The following is a 23,176-nucleotide window of genomic DNA, read 5'->3' as shown; positions in this document are numbered from 1 at the left end:
AAGGGATTCCACAGATGTTGAACAGTTAAAATTCAGAGATTTCAGTTTTGATGGACTAACAGTGGTCACATAATAATAATTCAGTAATACACCTTTGACCCACTCCTTTATCTCTAAAGCATAATGGATTGCTAGAAACGTATATTAAATAACTATTAAATGTGAATGAAAGATTAAATTAAATAAACGGTACAGTTTCATAGTTAACTAATGCTTATTTTTGTCTTAGAATCACTTCTGTAACGAACTGCAATATTTGATTTCTTTGCTTTTTTGTCCAAATTAAAAGAGGTGCCAGACCATAAGTTGAAGGAAAATCCGTGGTGTACCTGTATTTACTTATGTTAATGTAACTATGGACTCCTAAGCATTGGTAAGATCTACACAAATCGTACAATTATAATCTTACAGTTATGTTGGCAGAGCACATCTATAATATCCATAAAGGTTTAGCTACACATTTCTACTATGGATAGTATTATATGTTTTTTTGTATTATTTATGATGATTTGGTAAAGCATATATTTTATTGACAATTTAGTTCAAATTGTCATTCCTTTAATTTATACATATAGTGAAATACTAGCATCTCACTGTTATTTTTTATATTCTTTAGAAAAACTATCCATACTTCCGGTGGGCGGGGCATCAAGTATGGCCGCATTTTAGTTTCCCTCCCGGGCTAGAAAACGGTAGTCAAGCTATATCTGCCGCTATTCAACAGTTTGGGGAACGATTACCGCCTGACTAGATTCCTGAAGGGTTGAGGAATCAGGCAACCCCCTTATTTACCCGGGAATTCGCAAATACACCGGAGTCTGGCCGACGCGTGTGACGGCCTCTATGAACGCCAGATTTGGCGCGAAAGTGTGAGTGGTACTGGTGTCGGAGCGGGCTCACTGGGACTCCCCCTGCCTTTCACGTATAACGAGTTTGCCAGTTACTCACTGTGGCTCGGGGAGCAGCGGATATACGGGCGAGGTGAGCGGCTCAGGAGGATTCAGGACACTTGCATCGGCTCCTGTCCCCGGACTCTGCAGCTGAGCGGTCTGAGGTGGTGTCGGCGGCGACCACAGTGAGGGGGGGCCCTCGGCGCTCCGTCCTGCTCAGGTCATCTGACACGGCTCCGTGACCTGGCTGGGGCAACGGCTCTCCCTGACCCTGAATGCGGGGAAACGCTGGGACTTCATTAGAGACACTCCGTGCACTGGCTATCTGCGGCGGCTCCGTGACCTGCTTGAGGAACAGCTCTGCCTTGACGCACGCTGGTCATCCCGCCGAAGCTCCCTCATCAGCTGCTCGGTGTACGCAGCTCCCGGCTCTGGTTCCTGAGGACGCTCCTTGATTTGACGGCGGCTGCGGTGCAGAGGGGACCCTCATCATCTTGACCCAGGTGGGCGGACGGCACTGCGTCTGGAAGGTGGAGGATATTACCTGCAGCAAGGTCCTGGACTGAGTTGAAGCAGAGCTCCTTGGGGTGGACTTCCTTTCCTCTGCTGCCGAGGCTCAAGATACACTGAGACTAGCAATAACCCTCAACAACAGTGCAGCAACAGGTGTTGTGGACTTCTTTGCGGCACTCCGTTCTAGTATTCTACTTTTCCTCTCCCTTTCTTTTTTTTTTTCCCCTCCTTACCTTAGATCCCTTCTGTAAACACCGTGCTGCTCCCTATCTATAAATACTCTCCTGCCTGCTCTTCCTGAGCTATTCTCCTATTCCTACCTTTCTCTACGGACCCCCCCCCCCCTTATTCTGATTTGTTCTCTTTTCTTTTTTTTAATCAATAATAACTACTGTATTTGATACGTAAAAGCATATTCCTACCCACACCTTACTGTAATTGCTACTTTTATCAGTGGTTGATATCAGTTGTGCTCTTGTGCTCAGGAGGTGGGGTGTTATTCCTAACATAACCTGTGCTATTTTCATATTATGCAACCGAAAGGGGATTGAGTGATAGCATAGGACATATATATTACTTCTGTGCAGACCCTAAACTCCTTCTTACTACGAGGAAGTTTCACATTTAATACTGGTGTGCATAAGGTTTATCTGTTATCATCACAGCACTGTTCCAGTGGGTGCTTTGTTATTTCTTCAACTAGAGATACGCCCAGGGGGTCTGGTTATTGTTTTTTTTGTTTACTTAAGTAACCTTCCAGTGTTTTTCAAAATTGTACTATCTCTACCTCTATACTGTGGAATCCTCTTACTAAACCACCGCACAGGGATGTGATATGGGAGGGTAGATGAACAGGGAGGCTGGAGGATACTTTATACTGATCTTATGTAACCACAGCACAATCTACAGGTGTTAAGTTTATTTATATCTACTGTTCTGGTATCGAGTGGTTGTGGTAATCTGTTCTGTTCGGTGGGCCCGGGGTGGGGCATGGATAAATTCGTGGACAAATTATCGGTTATACACTGCTCTCCCTCTACTTCAGACATGGTTAGAAACAAGAACAAAGGGGATAAAAAGACTTCCCCTCCCTCTGCGTGTGCGTCGGATGACTCACAGGATTCTCACACACCCGCTACCATACAGGTTATCCCAGTGGAATCTCTCCCCCTAGCTGAAATGGCGAAGGAAATGTCCAAAATTATCCTACCCCTCTTGAATAAGCCTCTTGAGGATTTAAATACTAAATTAGACACTGCATTAGCTAGGCTCGATTCCCATTCTACTCGCCTGGATACCCTAGAGCAGAGAACTAGTGATGTGGAAGATTCCCTGCAGGTAGCACAACAGCAGGGACAATCACACTCCAATGCTTTGCAGTCCCTTCAAGATAAAATAGATGATCTCGAAAATCGCAACAGGCGAAGTAATCTTCGATTTATAGGGGTCCCGGAATCGATTCCTGATGCCCAGTTAATACATTTTCTTAGCGTTGATCTCCCTCCGGCTTTGGGTCTGGGTGCAGATTTCCCTGAACCCCAAATCGAAAGGGCCCATAGAGTTGGCCCAATTCAAAGAAATGTCCAGGGGAGATCCAGACCGGTTGTGGCCAAATTTTTAGACTACAGGGTCAAAGAAAAAATCCTGACTCAATATCGCAAGTCACAACCATTAATTGTCCAGACCCATAAAATCCTAATCTTCCAGGATTTTTCCGCGAGTGTGTCCCAAAAGCGTAAGGCATTTTCTGAGATTTGTCGATACCTACATGACCACGAACGCCGATTTGCTTTGCTATATCCAGCCAAACTCAGGGTGCTGATAGATGGCCAACCCGTATATTTTGATGACCCCCAACTGGCACAACGCCAGCTTATGTCTAACCACTCACCGCCCCGATCCCCGAACCACCAGTAGTATAGAGGGACTGTATCACAATATGCTTGACACCGTTGTAATCCCCCCCCCCCCTTTTTTTTTCTTTTTTTTTCCTTTTTCTTTTTCTTTCTTTTTTTTCTTTCACTTAATATATGTCTCACTTTGCGGAGGTGACTCTGTCTTTTGGCGTAAAATGGTTGGAACGACTTGATCGGACCCGGGGGACTCCTTGGTCATTATGCCTACTAGTGCTGCCCCGGAGAGACTTGGGACTCGGGGAGCTTCCGGGGGCAACGGATCGAGCTGTTGGATCCATGCCTATTGCAATCTGGCAGATAGCCAGAGCCACCACAAACTGACTTTCACCTTCGTTTGTCCCCCCCCCCTTTTTTTGTTTTTTTTGTTTATTGGGTTTATTTCTTTACGTGTGGTATTATACTATTCTTCCTCCTATGGCCTACCTGTTCCCATTTTTCTTTTTCTTTTTGGGAAGCTTTAGTGGTCCCAAGTAGCTATAATGCTGCGGGGCTCCTACGATACTTGCTACTGCTACAGGAAAATTGGAAAGAGTGTTGATTTGAAGCATGGATGCTTTTTTATGTTCATAACTATTTGTACAGGATATGTGGCGGTCACCCTCATGGTAACAAAACATTCTCTCAGTCTAATTTTTTTTTTCACATTACAAAGTATAGTCTCAATCTCTTCAAAACAGTTTAATGTCTGCTTGTCCTCATTTGCCCCTGGGGGGGTGGGCTAGCCATGCCGCCTGGAAGGTGTACTGACCCCAATGCCCCTGCCCGACTAAAAATAGTATCTTGGAATGTGAGTGGTGCCAACAGCCCAGTGAAGCGCAAACGCATTGTTAATCATCTACGGAAATTTAATGCGGATGTAATGTTTCTTCAAGAGACCCATTGGAAAAGTGGGGAGGGTTCTTCTCTTCGTGCCCCTTGGATAAGCCTGTGTGTCGATGCACCTTATCGCACCAAGTCCAGAGGTGTCGCCATATTGCTACGCAGATCATTACCTTTTAATATATTGAACCAGCTTACCGATCCTGAGGGTAGATTTATAATAATGGATATTCAAATTTATAACCACAACTATACTTTAGTCAATATTTACGCCCCGAATGTAGAATCTCATAACTTCTTTAATAATATGTTGCAGATCCTTAACCAGAGGGACAATTTCCCTTTAATAATTGGGGGAGACTTCAACACGGTCGCAAATCCTACTTTAGACAAATCTCCGCCGGCTACCAATCCACATTCCTCTCAATGGGGAATTGTCTCGACATTTGCAACATCTCTAGGCTTATCGGATCCGTGGCGACTGCTTAATCCCTTGGATAGATCGTTCACGTTTTATTCGGGAGTACATAGGTCTTTTTCCAGAATAGATTATTTTATGATCTCGGACATTTTGATGACGAATCTCTCCAACACAAACCTACATGACATTCTGATTTCGGACCATGCCCCGATTTCCGTTGCATTGACTGTGGGGTCTGCTTCGTCTCCGGATAGATTGTGGAGATTCCCTTCTCATTTAATTGATTCTGAAGATTTTAAACTTTATCTTAATGCTCGATGGGCAGAATTTACGGATGATAATATTGAGCACTGGGACTCTCCCCTTCTATTCTGGGAATCCTCAAAGGCGGTGTTGCGGGGACACATAATAAGTTATGTGGCTAGAAAAAAGAGAGAATCCACAATCACGTATAATGCCTTGAGGGAGGAGGCTTCCGCCAGTTTTGCTGCATATTCTTTAAATCCGAATGACAGCAATTTAGACACATATAGAAAAGCTAGGCGTCTGTTGGAATCGTTTCTTCTCACTCAGGCTAAACATTTATTGGAGATTTCCAAACACAAATACTATAGGTGGGGGAACAAGGCGGGTAGACTTCTTGCTAACATGTCACGCCCCTGGAAGACTAAGACCCACATTGGGGCCATCAAAAACCCGTATGACCGTACTGTTGTTACAGACTCAAAACAAATTCTGCATCTGTTCCATGAATATTACAGCAACCTTTATGCTTATCAGGAAATAGATCCGGAATCACAAAATAGAATTCTTCAGGAAGCCCGCCTCCCTAAATTATCACAGGCCCAAAACGAACAACTTAGTGGAGAGGTCACTTTAGAGGAAATCTCTCAAGCTATCAAAAAACTTCCACCACGAAAAGCCCCGGGACTGGATGGCCTGTCCGGAGATTATTATAAAATCCTACATGACAATATTATTCCAGCATTGCATGAGCTTTATCAAACTATATACAGAGATTCTCCACTGTACCCGTCATTTAATGAGTCATACACGATTTTATTGCCGAAACCAGATAAGGATCCCCAATTATTGGGTTCTTATAGGCCCATTACGCTATTGAATACTGATTTTTAAATTTTGTCCAAAATTATTGCTAACCGCCTGCAACAAATACTACCGAATTTACTCACTGACCATCAACTCGGTTTTGTAGCGGGTCGGCATTCGGTTCGGGCTATAAGATCTGCGATTGCAGCGACCATTTCCTCTATGCAGTCTCCCAACTCAGATAATATGGTGCTAAGTGTAGACACTCATAAGGCATTTGACACAGTGCTTTGGCAACATATGTTTGCTGTTCTAGAACGGAGGGACTTTGATGAAAATTTTATACGACTCATTTCTTTTTTTTATCAATCTCCCTCTACCTCAATTTTGGTTAACGGTTTAAGAAGTAGCACGCTTGCCTTACAGAGAGGCACCCGACAGGGCTGACAGCTTTCCCCCTTGCTCTTTAATTTATCTTTGGACCCTGTTTTACGGATCCTTCAACATTGGCCACAATTTAGGGGAATACGTATTGGGTCAAGTGAGGTGAAAATCTCGGCTTTCGCAGACGATCTCTTGCTGTACATTAACAATCCTAGTACTACAGTCCCTCTTCTTTTGGATAAAATTAATTCTTATGGCGAGATCTCTGGACTGGTTATCAATGCGGACAAGTCAGTGGGAATGCTTCTAGGGCATGGTGGGTCTATTCCGCATTGGAATGAACGGGTTCCCATCCAATGGTCTTCTTCATCTATCAACTACTTAGGCATAACTCTATCTAGAAATCCTTCTCAATTATATAAACACAACATTAGCAAAGCCATATCTACTATTTCCACAGAATTGGCTAGCTGGAAAAATTTAACTCTTTCCTATTTAGGAAGAGCGAATCTGATCAAAATGGTCACTTTCCCTAGGCTGCTCTATCTGTTACAGGTTCTCCCTTTGCTCCTTACTCAAAGAGATGCAAAACTCATTAACAGTCTCTTCCGCTCCTTTATCTGGCAAGGTAAACGTCCCCGTATTAATTTTCTTAAATTGTGCCAGACTAGGGAACATGGGGGCATTAACTTCCCAGACATAGTGCGTTATAGTCACGCAGCTCACCTACGGTATATAATTGATTGGATACATGGAACCAATATTTATGCAAACACGGTACTAGAATCTCAACTACTGGGAGACTTAAATATAATTAGTTTTCTCCACATCCAAGACCAGAATATGCCGATGGCTCTTCGAGATAATTTTCTCTTGTGGAACACGAGGAAGGTCTGGCATATTTTGAGACACAAGGGCGGGATTAATGGTCACTTATCTGTTCACCTCCCCTTCTGCAAAAATCCTGACTTTCAGGGCGGCATGGCGGCTCACCCCTTCACCTTGTGGCGGGTGGGGGGGATCTCTTCAATAGGGAATTTAATCCACTTCAAGGACAGGAGGACCCTCACTTTCTCGGAAGCAGCGACTAAATTTGATATACTCCAATACTACCCAGTAGCGTTTTTACAGGCACAACATTACACTGCCCAGGTGTTGAGAGAATTCAAAAGCCTGGACTGGGATAATCCCTTGGACATTTTGATGCGGAAGGGTCCCTCTAAAAAAAAAGCGATTTCCTACCACTACACCTTCCTTGATAACCCTATTGATCATACCAATATACGAACTGGAATGAGTCAATGGTTGGTTCATTTTCCAACCTTCTCTACTGAGGACCTTTTGAAATCTCTCAACAACTCATGTAAACTCCTTTCCTCAAACATGTATCAGGAATTATTTTACAATGTTATACATAGAACATATCTCTCTCCCACTCGACAGTTCCTTATGGGCTTAATCCCTTCTGATAGATGTCCCAAATGCTCCAAGGACGCGGCAGATTTATTTCATTGCTTTTGGGAATGCCCAATAATTAGAGGCTTTTGGATGAGAATCAAACGAGATGCAGAAACTAAGCTTCTAAATTATGTCCCTTTCTCCCCTGAGTGGGCCATTTTCGGATTCCCCTCAAAATCGCAGCGTATAACCAAGGGAGGGAGAAAGCTGCTTTTGGCCATAAGCTCGGCAGCAAAAAAAACAATTTTACAGAATTGGATCCATCCAGGTCCCCCTTCAATCTCCTTATACAAGGAAAAGTTCCATAACATTTTTAGGATGGACTGGTTGGAAACCATGTTTGATAAGGATAGACGGGTGGGCCCTTTCTTTGATGTATGGGAAAGCTATATAGCAACACAACCTTTATCGGTACGGGAGGGAATCTATAAGAGTCTGCGTCTGACCTCGTGGTACGGGCTACGTGTCCTTGATGGGGACCCCCCCATTGCCTTGGATGAACCATTGATCTAATCTATACAAAAAGGGAAAAAGAGAGAGAATTTTTTTTTTTTATTTGTCTTGTTGTTTGAGATGAGAGGTGGTAGCCACGTATTCTATTAAGGGTTTGGATCGAATATTTGTAACCTCAAACTATGGTCGCCAAGTGATAATGGTTTCTTCTTTTACTTTTTGACTTTCCTTACGGGTTGATAATTAATGACTTTCACCAGAAAATTTCACTGATGTTATACCATTGTTTCACTATATCTTTATTGTATTATAATACTTTGTGAACTTTGTATGTTCTTATCCATGCTTCAACAAATAAAAAAAAAAAAAAAAAACTATCCATTTCTCAAGCTTGGGCTGCTGTACTTGCTATAGAGAGGAACATGATTGTAAGTGCCAAACAACTTATTAGTTAGGGTAACCACGCGTCCGTGATTCCTCTGGACAATCCAGACGTCACAGGATCTGTCTAGAATCTGATGGCATAGTAATCCCGGAAGGTTAGTGTTCAGAAATCAGTGCCTCCCATCCGTGATGCTCTGCCTCCACCAACCCCCAGCCTGCCTCCTCTGCTCTGACTCTACTGTACCTTACAGAAGTACCAGATGCTAATTCAGCAGCATAGTCACAGTTGGGGGAAAGTAAGTGCTCCCCCTAACATAACACTTCAGGAGGGCAGCGGAGCAGAGAGTAAGTACAGAGGGCAGGCTCCATGCAGAAGTGCTCCTCTGTCCTCTGCCATTCCACTCCACTCACCACCTGCTCTGCAGTCTTGAGTTGAGGGAGGGCTGAGGAGTACACTGCCTCTGTGCACTCTAGTGGATCATAGGACACATCACTCCATTCTGTTGCCCTCTGCTCCTCCTTGAGATACTGCCATCTCCAAGTCCAGTTTACTGTACACTGATCTAATTCTACCAAGAGGAGGAAAGTGAAAAGAGTTATCCTATTACAGACCCTCCTCACTCCTGGATAAAAGGTATTTAGTTTGAAGGACTTCACTGACCATTGTAATAAAAGTCACCATTAATAAGAGTGTTTAGGCCTTTATTGTATGGGGAATTCCTTCTTGTATATAAATCTTTATACACTGTTTCTAGGAAATCAGTTGAGTTTCATTCCAAAGTATCACTTTGTTCTTGAAAATATCTTTGATACATTTTATTTTTTAACTGAAGATTTCCCTGTTTCAAAAAGTTGCAATCATGAGTAAATATTTACATGGTACAAAAATGTAATTCACTCTTTGGATGTCCTTGCGTCTAGAAGCACTGACGATAACCACAGAACATAGCGTACAGAGGATGTGTAGATGGACTGTGACTCTGTCTTACCATCTGTTCACATATTCGACAGGAGACCATGTTAGGCAGATGCCACATAATTACCATTAAGAGATCAAGATACAGAATCAACAAAGGTAAAGATTTGTTAAAGTGAGAACATTCAGCTTTTAGACACCCCCTCATCTTTCCACATAATATGCATCATGCCTCCATACTTCCCACCACTTAATGCATCCAAACTCGTGAACTATGTAAAGTCATCCCCATCACACCACACCCAGGACTCAGACACTCTCTAATGAATATAATGGTTATTTTTATGCATAACATCTTTAATTTCAATCTAAAAGCAAACTGTATATAACATATTATTATTTACTGGGGCAGATTCAAATGTTTGAATAGTCGGTTGGGTGTCTGTTTTTCCCTGTCTATTAGATGAGAAAAAACAGACTCCCAAATGACTTTTCAAAAATTTGAATCTCCCCCATTGCCTTTTACAGTTTCAATATTTACCCTCATAAATGCATGCACACAGATCAGGAAATGCAAGGGACCCACCAAAGGATAAAGATAGCAGGGAAGAAATAAGTGAAGTCAGCTAGCTATCAGGAGCACATACTGTATGTGTACATATATTTTATCATAATCATTTTTAGAGATGTATTTGTGAATATAAGGTTTGCTATAAAACAATTTGTATTGCAGATTTTCATAAGGTGGCCCTAATGGCATATAAAGGGGCAAGTGGAGGCTCTGATGGCCTATAAGATGCATATAGAGCTGATGGCATTTAAAGGGCAATAAAATGTGACTAATAAAAAGGTTGTAACCGCACTGCCATGCATCCTGTCCAGGAATCTGAGAATGAAAAGGTGGTAACCCTAACTTCAGTAAAAATAAAGCTGCACATCATTTGTGGGCTACATGCAATAGCAGCAGGTATTTACCCTGCATGCAAAAAAAATTAAATTTATTTCCAGCCTTTGCAATGAAACATGATTTGTCCAGGTGCATTATTTGCTATGTGGGGTCATTCCGAGTTGATTGCTCGCTAGTTAGTTTTAGAAGCCGTGCAAACGCTATGCCGCCACCCACTGGGGAGTGTATTTTAGCTTAGCAAAAGTGCGAATGCATGTGCAGCCAAGCTCTGCAAAAACAGTTTGTGCAGTTTCAGAGTAGCTCTGAACCTACTCAGCGCTTGCGATCACTTCAGCCTTTTCGTGTCCGGATTTTACGTCATAGACCCGCCCAGCGAACGCCCAGCCACGCCTGCGTTTTTTCAGACATGCCTGCATTTTTGCAAACACTCCCTGAAAACAGTCAGTTGACACCCAGTAATGCCCCCTTCCTGTCAATCTTCTTGCGGCCGCCAGTGCGAAGGAAAACTTCGCTAGAACCCGAGCACAACCACAAAGAGCTTTGTACATGTACGTCACGCGTGCGCATTGCGGGTCATACGCATGCGCAGAAATGCCATTTTTTTCACCTGATCGCTGCTCTGCGAAAATCAGCAGCGAGCAATCAACTCAGAATGACCCCCATTGTTTTGTTTTCCTCTCTACTCAGAATCAGCGTCTTTTATTGCATTTGAGTAGCTTATGAAATATTTGAAATATATTTTTCTGCCCAAAAAAATTCTTTGCACAAATATGAGCGGATACGTGTTGACGTGTCAGCAGTGGTTTAGCTGAGCTCTCTGAATGTGATTGGTTTTTTTCATTCCATCAGAAACCGTTATGTTAATATGCATCAAACCTCAGCAGTTTAAACACAGCTGCTGTTTGTAGGATATACTTAGTTTTGCTGGGTTTTCTTATGTTTGCTTAAAAAATTGTTAAAAAAGAAATAAATATTTTTACTGTTCTTCCTCACATATTTTCCTTCAAAATTGTTGGTACTGTAATTGTAAGGTCACAGAGTAGTTGAATAAAGTAAAACTATAAATATGTATGGAGAAAGCATAGCAACTATATATTTAAAACATCATCACAATGCCATTGCCTTGGGCGACAGGTGCACAATGGGGGGGCAATCACTTGTATGTCACTGGATTTTTTTTACTTGTTTGCATATAAATGATCTAGTACTTACATGTTATAGCACTTTACCCATGGATAGAATCAAATTCATTACTTTAATCCGATGCATTGGGGGTTAGTGCTCTGGAAAGGGAAGGCACAGAAATGTACCCCTGTGGATATGAAGTAAATCTTCTGGAGGTATTTAAGTAGGTATCTGGTTGATAGGTTGACAGTACTAAGGTTAACAGTCAATAGGTCGACCAATAATAGTCAACATGCATTAGGTCAACGTGGACAAAAGGTCGACATTGTAAAGGTCAAAATGACTTTGGGAGACACGCTAAAAGGTCGACATGAGTCATACTTTACCACCCATGTGGACTACGATTGGGAATAGTAACATGTGCCAAGCGCAGGTTAAGGGGGATATCCAATTATCCCAGTTAAAACATCGGGTCCGAAAAACGGTCGTTTTCGGCCGTTTGTCTGACTTTTTTCGGATGTTTCACCGATTTTTTTTTTTTTTACAGGCTATCCAGATAGATCGCGTGTAAAAATAAAAAACCCTTTCTCCCAAAAACAGACAGGTTCATTGAAACCTTTGAGTTTTCGTGTGAAACAGCCCCATTTTTGGCCGAAAACGGGGCTGTTTCCGGGGATTCTGCTTCGCCTGCCGGAGGCAGGTGAAACAAAATCCCTGATAAGCCGCGGCACGCGGCGGCTTATCAGGGCTAATTAGATAGCCCCCGGCGGGACAATTAGCCCTGGTAAAAAACCGGGGCTAATTGGACATCCTCCTAAATTGGAAGAGGAGACTGGACCTTTGGTAAGTGAGATCCATTGACATAGCAGACAGCTAAGATCTCTGTTTTCATTTTAATTATTTGCACCTCTACCTGAAATTCTTTCTTTAATTATAGGCTTGAGCCTGTAGTGTGCCAGCCACAAGTTTCTGATCAATAAGTGTGAGTAGGTGCCCGGCAGTGGGGACAGAGGTGGGTAGTCACCTGCCCTTTCGTTGGGCAGTCCTGTGGGAGTCAATTTTATGTGACACTGATGCGGATTCCATTTCCTGTGGTGATGGTGGAGACTAGCCTGAATCTGCAAGGATTTATGTTCTTCCAATAGATCCATAGCATTTTGAATTTGGTACCACCCATGAGCCAACTGCAGCTCACAGACCATCACCCAATCAGGAGCGGCCACAGTGAGCAGTATCACAGTTCCGCCCAGTCGCAGTCTATTACAGTAAATGCAGCAGAGTGGAGTGGCTAAGTTTGTTGATGGGAGTGAGGAGGAAGGTCTTCTGAAGAAGAGCTCCGGTGGCTGCGGAAATGGCCATGATTATGGCGGCAGTCAAGACAGAAGTTGAGGGCCGGAGATGCCTGCAGAGGTGGGACTGAAAAACGCTATATCAAGGTCTTACTAGACCTCTTATAAGTTCCTGCTAAACACTGTTGTTGGCTCCTTCTGGGCACTGTCGCAGGTTCTCTATGGGAACAATTGCTGGCACTCTCTGGTCACTGATACTAGCTATCTCCTGCACCCTGTTATTGGCTCCCTCTCAGCACTGTTGCAGGTTCTATCTAATCACTGATGTTGGCTCTCTCTGGCATTTGATGTGATATGGTCTGTCCCTGGTCACTGTTATAGCTTTCTCTAGGCACTGTTCTGGGCTCCTGCTGGCCAATGTTGTTGGTTCTCTCTGGTCACAGTTGTGAGCTCCCTCTGCTCACTGTTGCTATCTCCCTTTGGTAACTGTTGTTGGCTCTCTCTGGTATATGATGTGATGTGGGCTGTCTCTGGTCACGGATGTTGGCTCTCTCTGGTATCTGATGTTGGCTCTCTCTAATCATTAATGTGGGCTCTCTCTAGGCACAGTTGTGCTTTCTTTATGGACACTGTTGTTGTCTCCTGCTGGTCACTCTTCTGGATTCTCTCTGGGCATTGTTGTGGGTTCTCTCCATTGATTATTCAGAGAAAGCAAAATTTAAAAGCATGAAAGCAGTGGGGAATCAGACTGTTATTACACCCTCTGAAACATTAATTGGACAATACTGCACTGCAAGACATAATATATTGCTACCATAATGGTGAGGAAAAAGGCAATTAACAAAGGAATACAGACAGACCATTATAACCCTTAAACGTGTAGGTCTTTCCTTTAAAGAAATGACAAAGAAAGCCAAGGTGTCAGTGAGTAGTGCCCTAACACCATAAAAAGGCACTTGGAAACTGCACTCTGATAGGTTGAGGTGGCAGATACAAAGTCACAAGAGACTCAGAAGACAAGTTTTGGATAGTAAACATCTTATGTAATAGGATCATGGGACAACAGCCTGAAGTACAGCTTAACAATGGTCAAAGTACGCAAACTTCAATTTTAACTATGAAGACAATGATTCAAGCTGCAGGTTTGACAGGCTGAGTGTCTGTAACAAAACCACTGATAAGATGGCAAAAACAGAAAAAGAGGCTAGCCTGGTCATTGAGGCACCACCAGTCGACTACTGAAGACATGAAAAAGGTTTTATAAACTGATTAATCAAAATGTGAAAACTTTGGTTCATTTTGCAAGAAGTACGCAAAAGTACAGTACAGTATGGTTCCTCAGCTCCACCAGCTGTCAAACAAAGAGCAGGAAGTGTGTTGGTCTGGGGCTCTTTTACTGGATCCCATGCCAGCAACTTTACAAAGTGACTGGCACCCTGAACCAAAAGGACTATCTTAGCATTTTGCAGCACAGTATAATACCCTGTAGTCCATGGGTCTTCAACCTGTGGCCCTCCACATCCCAGCATGCCCTGTCCCAGTTTTGCTATTAAGGCAGGCTAAAACTGAGGCAGGGCATTCCAGGATGTGTAGTTCCACTCAGCTGGAGGGCCGCAGGTTGAAGACCTGTACTGTAGTCTATGCCTAGTTAATCAAGTGTTCATCCTACAGTAAGATAATGATCCACAACATACCTCAAGGCTATGTCAGAACTACCTCAAGAGAAAAGAACAAGACTGTAGGCTTTAGCTCATGGCATGGACAGCACAGTCTCCAGATGAACTGGACAGAGTGGTGAAAGCAAAGCAACCTACAAATGCTTCACATTTCTAGAAGCTTGATTCCCATTGTATAAATATAATTATGGCTCAATATCAAACAATAAGACACAGTATCCAACAACAGTCTTGTAAATAATATATGTATAACCAAGAATTCTCATATCATCCCTTGAGTGATCATTAGGAATAAAGAATTCACACTTATCACCCCAATTATTACAGATATTATAGATATCAGCAGCCACCTCAGGTTACTGTGACCTGTATAAAATTACTGACTCTTTGTTCTTAGTGAAAGTTTACCCTCTGCCCTGGAAGTAATATCAATAGCATTGTGAATCCCTCAAATCTGTTTCATATAATTATAAGAAATAGAATTATTACATTTGCAAATGATCTCAAATATATCCATCACAAAGGGTAGTTATAAATAATAATAACTAGATAATAATAACAACCAGATAATATGAGAATAAGCAATATACTTCCAAAGCAATAATATACAGTATAAATCATTATACAGGATTACCTACTGAAATACTTTTTTGCCACATTGTACTTACTGTGGGGAGAGGGTTAGGGATAGGGTAAGAAATACTCACTAGTATGCTGCAGCATTCCAGGTCTGTAGGTGACACAGCATCACCGGGACCCAGAAGATGATGCTGGAGCCATCGCTGCTGCCAGGAGAAGGTAAGAAGCAACTAGACCACCAGGGATGGTTTGTTGACAGTTCATTATGTCATATCATCCAGGTAGACATGATGTCATTACATCCAGGTATGTATGATATGATATCATACAGGTAGACATGGGGCCAATTGTAATAGAGTAAGTGCTTCAGAAAGCGAGAGATTTGGTAAGGGTTTGCAGTTTTTTTTTTTAAAGTGGCGATCATTTACACAGCAAGATCAACCTGGTTTTGCTGTGTAAATGATTGCCGTTTTAAACAAACCTGAAAAACCTTACCAAATCTCTCACTCTATTACATTTAGCCCATGATGTCATATCATCCGGGTATATATGATGTCATATCAACTGGGTATGTATGAGGTCATATCATCCGGGTAGACATGATGTCATATCATCCGGGTATGTATGATGTCATATCATCTGGGTATGTATGACGTCATATCTTCTGGGCACACATATCATCCAGGTAGACATGGAGAACGTCAACATGGCCCTTGTCAAAATGCTCATGTTGACAGTTTGTGTCGGTTGACCTGATAACTCGACAAGCCATGTCACACCCATCACTGCTTCCACAGACCAAACGTATACTGATGGTTAATTGGTTTTCAATAAAAGGGGGTATATTTACTAAGATTCGTAATTTCCGAAAATAGGTCAAAGTTCAATCACGAATGACATCGGCAGTGTAAAACTGCAACTTTTTGAATTGATTACGACTAATTTACTAAGCTGTCGTATTCGTATTTTTCTTTGCTTCCGATGTCGATGTCATTCGTGTTTTTTTACCTAATTTGACGGCAGTGATTAGCAAAACACTGCCGTTTTTTTTTACAATCAATCTCGGCCGGATCTGTGTGATCCGTGCTGGGGTTCGTATTTTTATTTTTTTTTAAATTAAACAAAGTAAAATCCTAAAAAAAATTGCGTGGGGTCCCCCCTCCTAAGCATAACCAGCCTCGGGCTCTTTGAGCCGATCCTGGTTGCAGAAATATGGGGAAAAAAATGACAGGGGTTCCCCCATATTTAAGCAACCAGCATCGGGCTCTGCGCCTGGTCCTGGTCCCAAAAATACGGGGGACAAAAAGAGTAGGGGTCCCCCGTATTTTTAAAACCAGCACCGGGCTCCACTAGCTGGACAGATAATGCCACAGCCGGGGGTCACTTTTATACAGCGCCCTGCGGCCGTGGCATCAAAAATCCAACTAGTCACCCCTGGCCGGGGTACCCTGGGGGAGTGGGGACCCCTTCAATCAAGGGGTCCCCCCCCCCAGCCACCCAAGGGCCAGGGGTGAAGCCCGAGGCTGTCCCCCCCCATCCAATGGGCTGCGGATGGGAGGGCTGATAGCCTTTGTTGTAAAATAAAAGATATTGTTTTTAGTAGCAGTACTACAAGTCCCAGCAAGCCTCCCCCGCATGCTTGTACTTGGAGAACCACAAGTACCAGCATGCGGCGGAAAAACGGGCCCGCTGGTACCTGTAGTACTACCACTAAAAAAATACCCAAAAAAACACAAGACACACACACCGTGAAAGTATAATTTTATTACATACATACACACATACATACATACATACTTACCTTATGTTCCCACGCAGGTCGGTCCTCTTCTCCAGTAGAATCCAAGGGGTACCTGTTGAAGAAATTCTACTCACCAGATCCAGTGGTCCAGGCTCCTCGGCAAATCCAGGGATAATCCACGTACTTGAATAAAACAAAAAAACGGTTGCCCGACCACGAACTGAAAGGTGACCCATGTTTGCACATGGGTCACCTTTCCACGAATGCCAGAAACCCACTTTGCCTTCTGTCTAAGTGGGTTTCTTCAGCCAATCAGGGAGTGCCACGTTGTAGCACTCTCCTGATCAGCTGTGTGCTCCTGTCCTCACTGACAGGCAGCACACGGCAGTGTTACAATGTAGCGCCTATGCGCTACATTGTAACCAATGATGGGAACTTTCTGCTCAGCGGTGACGTCACTTTAGGTCAACCGCAGGGCAGAAAGTTCCCATCATTGGTTACAATGTAGCGCATAGGCGCTACATTGTAACACTGCCGTGTGCCGCCTGTCAGTGAGGACAGGAGCACACAGCTGATCAGGAGAGTGCTACAACGTGGCACTCCCTGATTGGCTGAAGAAACCCACTTAGCCAGAAGGCAAAGTGGGTTTCTGGCATTCGTGGAAAGGTGACCCATGTGCAAACATGGGTCACCTTTCAGTTCGTGGTCGGGCAACCGTTTTTTTGTTTTATTCAAGTACGTGGATTATCCCTGGATTTGCCGAGGAGCCTGGACCCATGGATCTGGTGAGTAGAATTTCTTCAACAGGTACCCCTTGGATTCTACTGGAGAAGAGGACCGACCTGCGTGGGAACATAAGGTAAGTATGTATGTATGTGTGTATGTATGTAATAAAATTATACTTTCACGGTGTGTGTGTCTTGTGTTTTTTTGGGTATTTTTTTAGTGGTAGTACTACAGGTACCAGCGGGCCCGTTTTTCCGCCGCATGCTGGTACTTGTGGTTCTCCAAGTACAAGCATGCGGGGGAGGCTTGCTGGGACTTGTAGTACTGCTACTAAAAACAATATCTTTTATTTTACAACAAAGGCTATCAGCCCTCCCATCCGCAGCCCATTGGATGGGGGGGGACAGCCTCGGGCTTCACCCCTGGCCCTTGGGTGGCTGGGGGGGGGGGACCCCTTGATTGAAGGGGTCCCCACTCCCCCAGGGTACCCCGGCCAGGGGTGACTAGTTGGATTTTTGATGCCACGGCCGCAGGGCGCTGTATAAAAGTGACCCCCGGCTGTGGCATTATCTGTCCAGCTAGTGGAGCCCGGTGCTGGTTTTAAAAATACGGGGGACCCCTACTCTTTTTGTCCCCCGTATTTTTGGGACCAGGACCAGGCGCAGAGCCCGATGCTGGTTGCTTAAATATGGGGGAACCCCTGTCATTTTTTCCCCCATATTTCTGCAACCAGGATCGGCTCAAAGAGCCCGAGGCTGGTTATGCTTAGGAGGGGGGACCCCACGCAATTTTTTTTGGCAAAAAAAAGCACTTTCCAACCCCTTCCCACTGATATACATGCACGGATCTCATGGATCCCTGCATGCATCTCAAATCACGAATAAAAAAAGCAGGTCTGTTTTTTTTTAGGACTTTTTTACGAATTGTAATTTTTCACGGCAGTGTTTTGGGTTTTTTTGCTTTGCACTTCTTAGTAAATGACCGAGATTCATACTTAAACAGGCGTAATTTGACCGATGGTGTATTCATTCGTAATTTTTTACCTGAACTAGAAAAAAATTACGAATGCCCTCATCACTGCCGTGATTAGTGTTTAGTAAATGACCGAGATTGACTGAGATGACACTTTGATGAAAAAACGGCATCTCGGTCAAAATCGGGAGCTTAGTAAATATACCCCAATGAATCCAAATTTATGTAATTGTTTAGGAAAGACATATACAATATTATGTTGATAACAATATTAATTATAATAAAAATATTATAGGCTATTTTTAGGCTACAGCAGCAAGAAAAATCAAATGAAAACAAAAACTAATCTAAGTGGATAAAAAAAGAGGTACTCTTACAGTTCTCAAGTACTGATGGATTGGAGATATTGCTTTTGTCTATCTGATGTTCTGATGCCACTGAAGTGAAGTCAATGTCCCCGACATTCAGGATAGCAGCGAGTATGCTGTACACACTTTCGAGTTCCTGAAAGCAAGAGTTATCCTTATTATCCATTTCATCAGTATAGTGTCAATATTACGTACAAGCCAACATTCAGATATGTGACATTATAGGGCCTATTTATCATTGGTCACTGTGGGGTCCTAAAAGTATTAGTCCTTATTGCTGCATATCACGACAATAAGATAAGGAATTATATAGTCCTTGTTAGAAGTTTACTACCATGTTTGGATGCAACTTACTGCACATGTACAGTGGCAAAACATTTCCAATATTGCTGCCCTTTAGTTACAATGTCATTTTTCGGGGGTCTAAAAGAGCTTGCTCCTCCGAACTTGCTAAAGTGGTGACTATCGCAGTCATAATGAAAAGGATGGCGCTGTGACATCCAACATTACTTAACGGAACGCTGGATGTCTTTGAGGTCTCCTGTGTTCAGCTTTTGGTCAGTTACAGGGTTACTTAAATCATGCAGAAACAGATTTTGCCCATGATTTAAGGGGTATTTAAGTTTGATGAATAAGCTTTTATACTGTATGTCATACATCTTTAGTTTGCCTTTCGCTGAGCCAACTAGTATGTATAATAGAAGGATACTATAATAGATAATTCCATTATTATAAATTATTGTTGGTTCAGAGACAAATATCAGGGTGAGGCTGTTTAAAATGTATCTTTACAGAAAATAATATTTTATTGCCCAATATATGGCAAATGCATTAATTAATTCACTCCAGAAAAGATAGATAACCACCTTTCCGTTAACTAATTGATTTAGTCTGATCATCCTCACAGTAAAGAACCCATTTCTACATTTATATTGAATCTAAATTGTTTTAGTTGCATTGCATGTACCTTGTCACCTGCAAATTACAGGGTATAAAATGCTACTCATAATTAGGTACAGTAAATATAGTGGGGGTAATTCCAAGTTGATCGCAGCAGGAATTTTGTTTGCAGTTGGGCAAAACCATGTGCACTGCAGGAGAGGCAAATATAACATGTGCAGAGAGAGTTAGATTTGGGTGGGGTGCGTTCAATCTGCAATCTAAATTGCAGTGTAAAAATAAAGCAGCCAGTATTTACCCTGCACAGAAACAAAATAACCCACCCAAATCTAACTCTCTCTGCACATGTTATATCTGCCCCCCCCTGCAGTGCACATGGTTTTGCCCAACTGCTAAAAAATTTCCTGCTGCGATCAACTTGGAATTACCCCCAGTGTGACAAGAACACTGGAATAGTGTTTGAGGGCAGGTATGTTTGTCCCAGGTTCTTGTCTTACCTGTATTAGGAAAATGTTTTGTTTTGTCAGAAGTTCAGAACCTTTTCAATTTATTGGAAAAACTGGATAAGGGCCCTGAAAGAAAGATAGGGCAAGTTCCAGACGTTGGGCCCAGTTCGGGTCTTTGACCTCACAGAGGGCTAATCAGAGTTTCAGCTGTGTAAGTGGGTTATAGGGCTGCTAGCCTGATTAGTGTGGGCAGACTGCCTGGGAAGACTGCAGGATCTCTGTGAGAGAAGTACGCTTCCTTATACATGTGAGCCACACAGTGTTGACTTGAAAACTCTGTTTTTTTGTTTAGAGACAGTTAGGAACGTCTTGTGTTTAGTTAGTGCCGGACAGGCAAGGTATTTTCTTTTGATGTTTGTTTTGTTTTCTGCCTAATAAAACTGGTCGTGGTCAGTTGCACCACACACTGGACTTGTGTGATTCCTCAGCTGCTGCTTGCTAACATCTACCCCACGAAATGGCACCTTGTTCCCTTACAGTGTTACAACTTGGTGGAGAATGCGAGTATGCCGTTCTGCGCATAAGTGAAAGCTGCAGCTTTATGAGGCCTGCGGGAAACGGTGGTTTGTGCAGATACAGCCCAGTGTGAAGTTGCTGAGACTTGCCCTGAGGATTTGATATATGTCCTGGGTAAAAGCAGCTACAAAGCCGCCTGAAAAATCTGTCGACATGGAGGAACTGCTCAAAGCCTTGCTAGAAGCTACAGCGGCTCAGCAGGAGGCCAACAGACAGCAGCAGGTGGCAATGGAGGAAAATAGGAGACAGCAGCAGGTAGCAATGGAGGAAAATAGGAGACAGCAGCAGGTGGCTATTGACGAACTTTACAGGCAACAGCGTCAGGATAGAGAGGCCTTAACAGAAGTGGTGCAGAGCCTTGCAGCCCGGATTGGAGATGTGGCCGTCAGTGCTACGACCAGCTCTAGTTCTATATGGGCCAGTCACTTCCTGCAGAAAATGACAGAGGCTGATGATGTAGAGGCCTACCTGACCACGTTTGAAATGACTGCCGAGCGTGAGAACTGGCCGAAAGCACAGTGGGCCAGTCTGCTGGCGCCTTTTCTGTCAGGTGAGCCCCAAAAAGCGTACTTTGATTTAAGCCCTGCTGAGGCTCAGGACTACGATAAACTAAAGACGGACACCCTGACCCACCTGGGAGTCACGCTGTCAGTACGAGCACAACGGGTGCACCGTTGGGTGTACGCCATGGAGAAGCCTCCTCGCTCCCAGATGGACAACCTTATTCAGCTAAAAAAAAGGGTTACAGCCAGAGACATTAACTGGTCCCCAGATGGTTGAAAGAGTCGTCATGGACCGCTATTTGAGATCTTTGCCCGTGGTCCTGCGCAAGTGGGTGAGCCATGGAAACCCGGATACTGCTGACCAATTAGTGGACATGGTAGAGAGGTATTTGGCGGCAGAGGAACTACTGATGACCACCCAGCAACCCATAGATCCTCGACAGCGCCCTTCAGTGAAGACTGTGAAGACTGTTCCATGGGAAAATGTTGCTGGGCGGTTAAGAGAACGCAAGGCTGGAGAGACTGTAAACACTGGCCCTGGAGACAGGCCAATGGGGCTAGAACGGTCTATGCTGCCCAAACGGGTTGGTAATCGTGTGGTTAAATGTTTTAGGTGTGGTATGCCAGGTCATGTTATTGCCAATTGCCCAGTCACGCAAGAACCCATGCAATGTGATGCTGCCTTTGAATGTCGCAGAATGTCTTTCTTTGCTAGGTTAGCCTGTACTGTGGTACCTTCACCTGAGCTGGAAAAACAAATGTGTGATGTGTTCTTAGAGGGTAACCGGGTAGAGGCCTTGCTAGATTCAGGAAGTTTAGTTACCCTTGTGAAAGCTGGGTTAGTGAACCCCTTAAAGGTCCAGCAAATACCTATTGGGATAACTTGCATACATGGGGTTACCCAACATTATGTCACTGCTGAAGTGAATATAGAAACTTGTTGTGGGTCAGCAATTGTTAAAGTAGGACTGGTCCCCACCCTGGTGCATGAGGCCATAATAGGGAGGGATTTTCCTCATTTTTGGAAACTGTGGGAATCACGTTTATCAACAAATGTGAGAGGTAAAGAGCCAGTTGATAATACCGGTGATTTTATGGATGTACGTGTGTCTTCGGAACTTTCTGACCCTTTGCCGTTTGCTAGTTTGGCTGGGGAAGTGACAGATGGGGAATCCAGTGAGGACCCTCTTGCTGGGAACAGAGACATAGTAGTTAGAACTGAAAGCTTGCCTGACCTGCAGGTAAAGAAGGATCTGTTTGCGTCTGAACAGTTAAAGGATCCTACCTCGATAAAGGCTAGAGAGAATGTTAAGATTGTTAATGGGGAACCTGTGGTACCAGGTGACAGGGTTACGTATCCCCACATGGCCATCTGCAATGAGCTCTTGTACCACATTGTCAAAAAGGGTGAGGATGTGGTGGAACAGCTGGTAGTTCCCCAGCCTTATCGGAGAACGGTACTGGATTTAGCTCATAGTCACGTTACAGCAGGACATTTAGGGGCAGAAAAAAACACTGAAAGAGTTTTACAAAGGTTCTTCTGGCCAGGGGTTTATAAAGAAGTGTCTGAATATTGTTCTTCCTGTCCTGAATGCCAGTATCATGCCCCTAGACCCCATTTCAGGAGCCCATTAGTTCCCATGCCTGTTATAGAGGTCCCGTTTGACAGAATAACCATGGATCTCGTGGGGCCCTTGTTAAAGTCCGCTCGGGGCCATCAGTATATCCTGGTAATTATGGACTATGTCACTCTATATCCTGAGACTGTCCCTTTACGCACTATCACAACCAAGGCGATAGCTAGGGAGCTGGTGCAGGTTTTTAGTAGAGTGGGAATACCAAAAGAAATTTGACTGACCAAGGTACTCCATTTATGTCAAGGGTCATGAAAGAATTGTGCAAATTATTTAAGGTCACTCACCTCAGGACGTCCATCTACCATCCCCAAACTGATGGGTTGGTGGAAAGGTTCAATAAAACATTAAAAAGTATGTTAATAAAGGTTGCTGATAGAGATGGGAGAAACTGGGATTGTTTGTTGCCCTACTTGTTAATGGCCATCAGAGAAGTTCCCCAGTCCTCTACGGGGTTTTCTCCATTTGATTTGTTGTATGGTAGACACCCCAGAGGGCTGTTGGACATTGCCAAAGAGACGTGGGAAGGA

At 43.5% G+C, this 23,176-nt stretch overlaps 1 protein-coding gene across 6 annotated transcripts in view; it reads right to left on the bottom strand.

Annotated features, from left to right (window-relative positions):
• The window catches only part of MYO3A (myosin IIIA), a 527,514-nt gene that overhangs the window by 207,220 nt on the left and 297,118 nt on the right, over positions 1 to 23,176 (bottom strand). For 5 of the 6 annotated variants that reach the window (XM_063921638.1, XM_063921639.1, XM_063921642.1 and 2 more), the window contains one exon: positions 18,597 to 18,723. In XM_063921638.1, the coding sequence (XP_063777708.1) occupies positions 18,597 to 18,723 (127 nt within the window). Of the gene's footprint in view, positions 1 to 11,804; positions 13,215 to 18,596; positions 18,724 to 23,176 lie in introns of those variants that run through there. The other variant, XM_063921644.1, reaches the window with a different exon arrangement.

The sequence above is a fragment of the Pseudophryne corroboree genome, chromosome 5 (genome assembly GCF_028390025.1).
Source record: "Pseudophryne corroboree isolate aPseCor3 chromosome 5, aPseCor3.hap2, whole genome shotgun sequence".
NCBI classification, from domain to species: Eukaryota; Metazoa; Chordata; class Amphibia; order Anura; family Myobatrachidae; genus Pseudophryne; species Pseudophryne corroboree.
This window is presented reverse-complemented; position numbering and strand designations above follow the sequence as displayed.